At 52.5% G+C, this 2,646-nt stretch overlaps 1 protein-coding gene across 1 annotated transcript in view; it reads right to left on the reverse strand.

Annotated features, from left to right (window-relative positions):
* The window catches only part of KCNN4 (potassium calcium-activated channel subfamily N member 4), a 16,824-nt gene that overhangs the window by 8,030 nt on the left and 6,148 nt on the right, over window positions 1-2,646 (reverse strand). Inside the window, exon 3 of the mRNA XM_021718047.1 lies at window positions 340-498. Coding sequence (XP_021573722.1) covers window positions 340-498 — 159 coding nt within the window. The remainder of the gene's footprint in view (window positions 1-339; window positions 499-2,646) is intronic.

Consider the following 2,646-nt stretch of genomic DNA (forward strand, 5'->3'; position numbering starts at 1 on the left):
AAAATATCAGCCGGGCATGGTAGCGCATGCCTGTAATTCCAGCTACTCAGAAGGCTGAGGCGGAAGGATCGCCGGAGCCCAGCAGGTCGAGGCTGCGGTGACCGAGAGCAGCCACTGCACTCCAGTCTGGGTGACAGAGTGAGACTCCAACTCAAAAAGAAAAAGAAAAAAGAAAAATGGGACTGTCTGGGTCCTGGAGAGGGAGTGGGGTTGTGAGGGGCCCAGACACCCGAGTTTCTCAGTGGGTGTTCCTAAAAATCTGTGTTGGCTCCGTGGTTTCCTGAGGCCAGAGGATGACCCATTCGGGATAGGGTCGGGCCCCCAGGGGGCGGTACTCACCATGACTCCTGTGCAGAGGCAGACTATCTTGCCCCACATGGTGCCCGGCACCACGTCCCCATAGCCGATGGTCAGGAATGTGATGGGGATCAGCCACAGCGTGTCTGAAAGGTCCCCGGTGGCATTCACAGCCTGCCTATGGGGAAGGGTGGGTGAGTTCTGAAACCTCACCCTGGAGATTTCCATGATGTTAGCTCTGCTCCCCTCTTCTCTCCCCACTCCCTTCTTCCCTCTCCACCACCTCCCCTCCCCTCCCAGAATATACTCATAGTCCCAAGAAACACCTGGACAAAAAAACCAACACATTCTGAGGAGAGCCCGCCTGGTCTCCTCTCTGCTGTGTGACCAGGGCAAGTTGCTCAGCCATGCTGGGTCAAGGGATTTGAACTGGAGTCTGGCCAAATTCCAAAGCCTGTATGGTTTCAGCTAGGCTGCCGGTGCTGCTACATTCAGAGCATGTGGTTGAGGGTCGAGAAGGGGCGGGTAGGGGGCTGCATCCACCCAGAGGATGGGGCATCTTTTTCTTCTTTTCTTTTTTTGAGTCGGAGTCTCACTTTGTTGCTCAGGCTGGAGTGCAGTGGCATGCGCACAGCCACCGCAGCCTCAACCTGCTGGGCTCAGGCGATCCTTCCACCTCAGCCTTCCAAGTAGCTGGAACTACAGGTGTGCACCACAATGCCCAGTTAATTTTTGATTTATTGTAGAGATGAGGTCTTGCCATGTTGCCCAGAATGGTCTCAAACCTGCGGGCTCAGGCAATCCTCTCACCTTGGCCTCCCAAAGTGCTGGGATTACAGGCATGAGCCACTGCACCCAGCCAGGGGTGCCTTTTTCTAATTTCCACAAAGACGCTGTATGGCCCAGAAGTGGCTCTTTTAGGACCAAAAAGTGAGACTCTAAACAGGCTTGATGGGACTCTGCCCTCCCTTCTGCTCACTTCACAGAAGGGGGCATTTAGGTTCAGCCGTGGAAGGGATTGAAAAATTGAGATTCGCCTAACTTTGTCCATTGACCCCCTGATCCAGATCCTCAGGGAAAGTGTCGCCCATGAGGGTCCCAGGCTCAGACCCACTAGACTGGAGTTTCTGGGGGCAGGAATGGAATCTGCACTGTTAACAAGCCCCACCCTCTTCATTCCCAAGTATATTTCAGTTTGAGGACTTCCGCCTTGGGGTTTTGAATTTCGACTCCCTCCCCACTGTCTGATTTTTCTGATGAGTGACATGATGGGAGATATTCATTAATCCCAATTCTGGCTGGGCGCAGTGGTTCATGCCTATAATCCCAGCCTTTGGGAGGCCAAGGTGGGAGGATTGCTTAAACCCAGGAGTTCGAGACCAGCCCGGGCAACATAGCGAGACCTCATCTCTAAAAATAAATAAATAAACAAATAAAGAAATAAATGAGCCGGGTGTGGTGATGCTCCCAGCTACTAGGGAGGCTAAGGTGGAAGGATGGCCTGGGCCCAGGAGGTCGAGGCGGCAGTGAACCATGATCGTGCCAATGCACTGCAGCCTGGGTGACAGAGTGAGACTCCAAATCAAAAAACAAAAACAAAAAAATCCAGATTCTGGTCGATTTTTCCAATTGAGAAAACTAAGATCCTGGTGCTTGAAGGAGTTTTGGATCACAACAGACTAGAATTGTCAGGGAGACTTTAAAGATGGTGGAATGTGACACTCATTTTACAGAGGAGAAAACTGAGACTCAGAGATGAGAGATCTAAGTCAGATATTCTCATTACCTACCTCCCCTCAAGAATCCTTTGCCAAATACACTAAACCAGAAGCTCTCAACCTTGAGTGGGGAGGGCCTGTTAAAACAGCTTGCTGGGCCCTACCCCCAGAGTTTTGGACTCAGTAGGTCTGGGTGGGGCCTGAGATTTTTCCTTTGCAACAAGTTCCCAGGTGGTGCTGCTGGTCCTGAAATCACACTTTGAGAACCACTGGCTGAGATGAGTACCCGTTTCTGTGATAGAAACATTGAGGCTCTGGAAGGATATAGGCCTCGCATCAGATTACAGGTTTGAGACCCTCCTGGGCAACATGCCAAGACCTCAGCAGTGGGAATTTGGTTCCCATTCCCTGCAGGGAATTCTTTTCCAGAGCTGCTCCAAATCACCTCTCTCCTAGGGTCACAGAAAGCACCCACAGGGCCTCTGGGCTGATTTGGAAAGACGTCTCCTTCCTCCAAGGCAGATGCAACCGTTAGCCAGGTCCCAGAGCCCCGGTTTGGAGACTGAACAGATGCCCGGAACCTGAGGCAGGAGAGTCCGGGGGCCAGGAGGGAAGGGCATCCCAGGGGGGG

The sequence above is a fragment of the Carlito syrichta genome, unplaced genomic scaffold, assembly GCF_000164805.1.
Source record: "Carlito syrichta isolate Samal-C Ts95f unplaced genomic scaffold, Tarsius_syrichta-2.0.1 Scaffold311765, whole genome shotgun sequence".
Taxonomy (NCBI): Eukaryota; Metazoa; Chordata; class Mammalia; order Primates; family Tarsiidae; genus Carlito; species Carlito syrichta.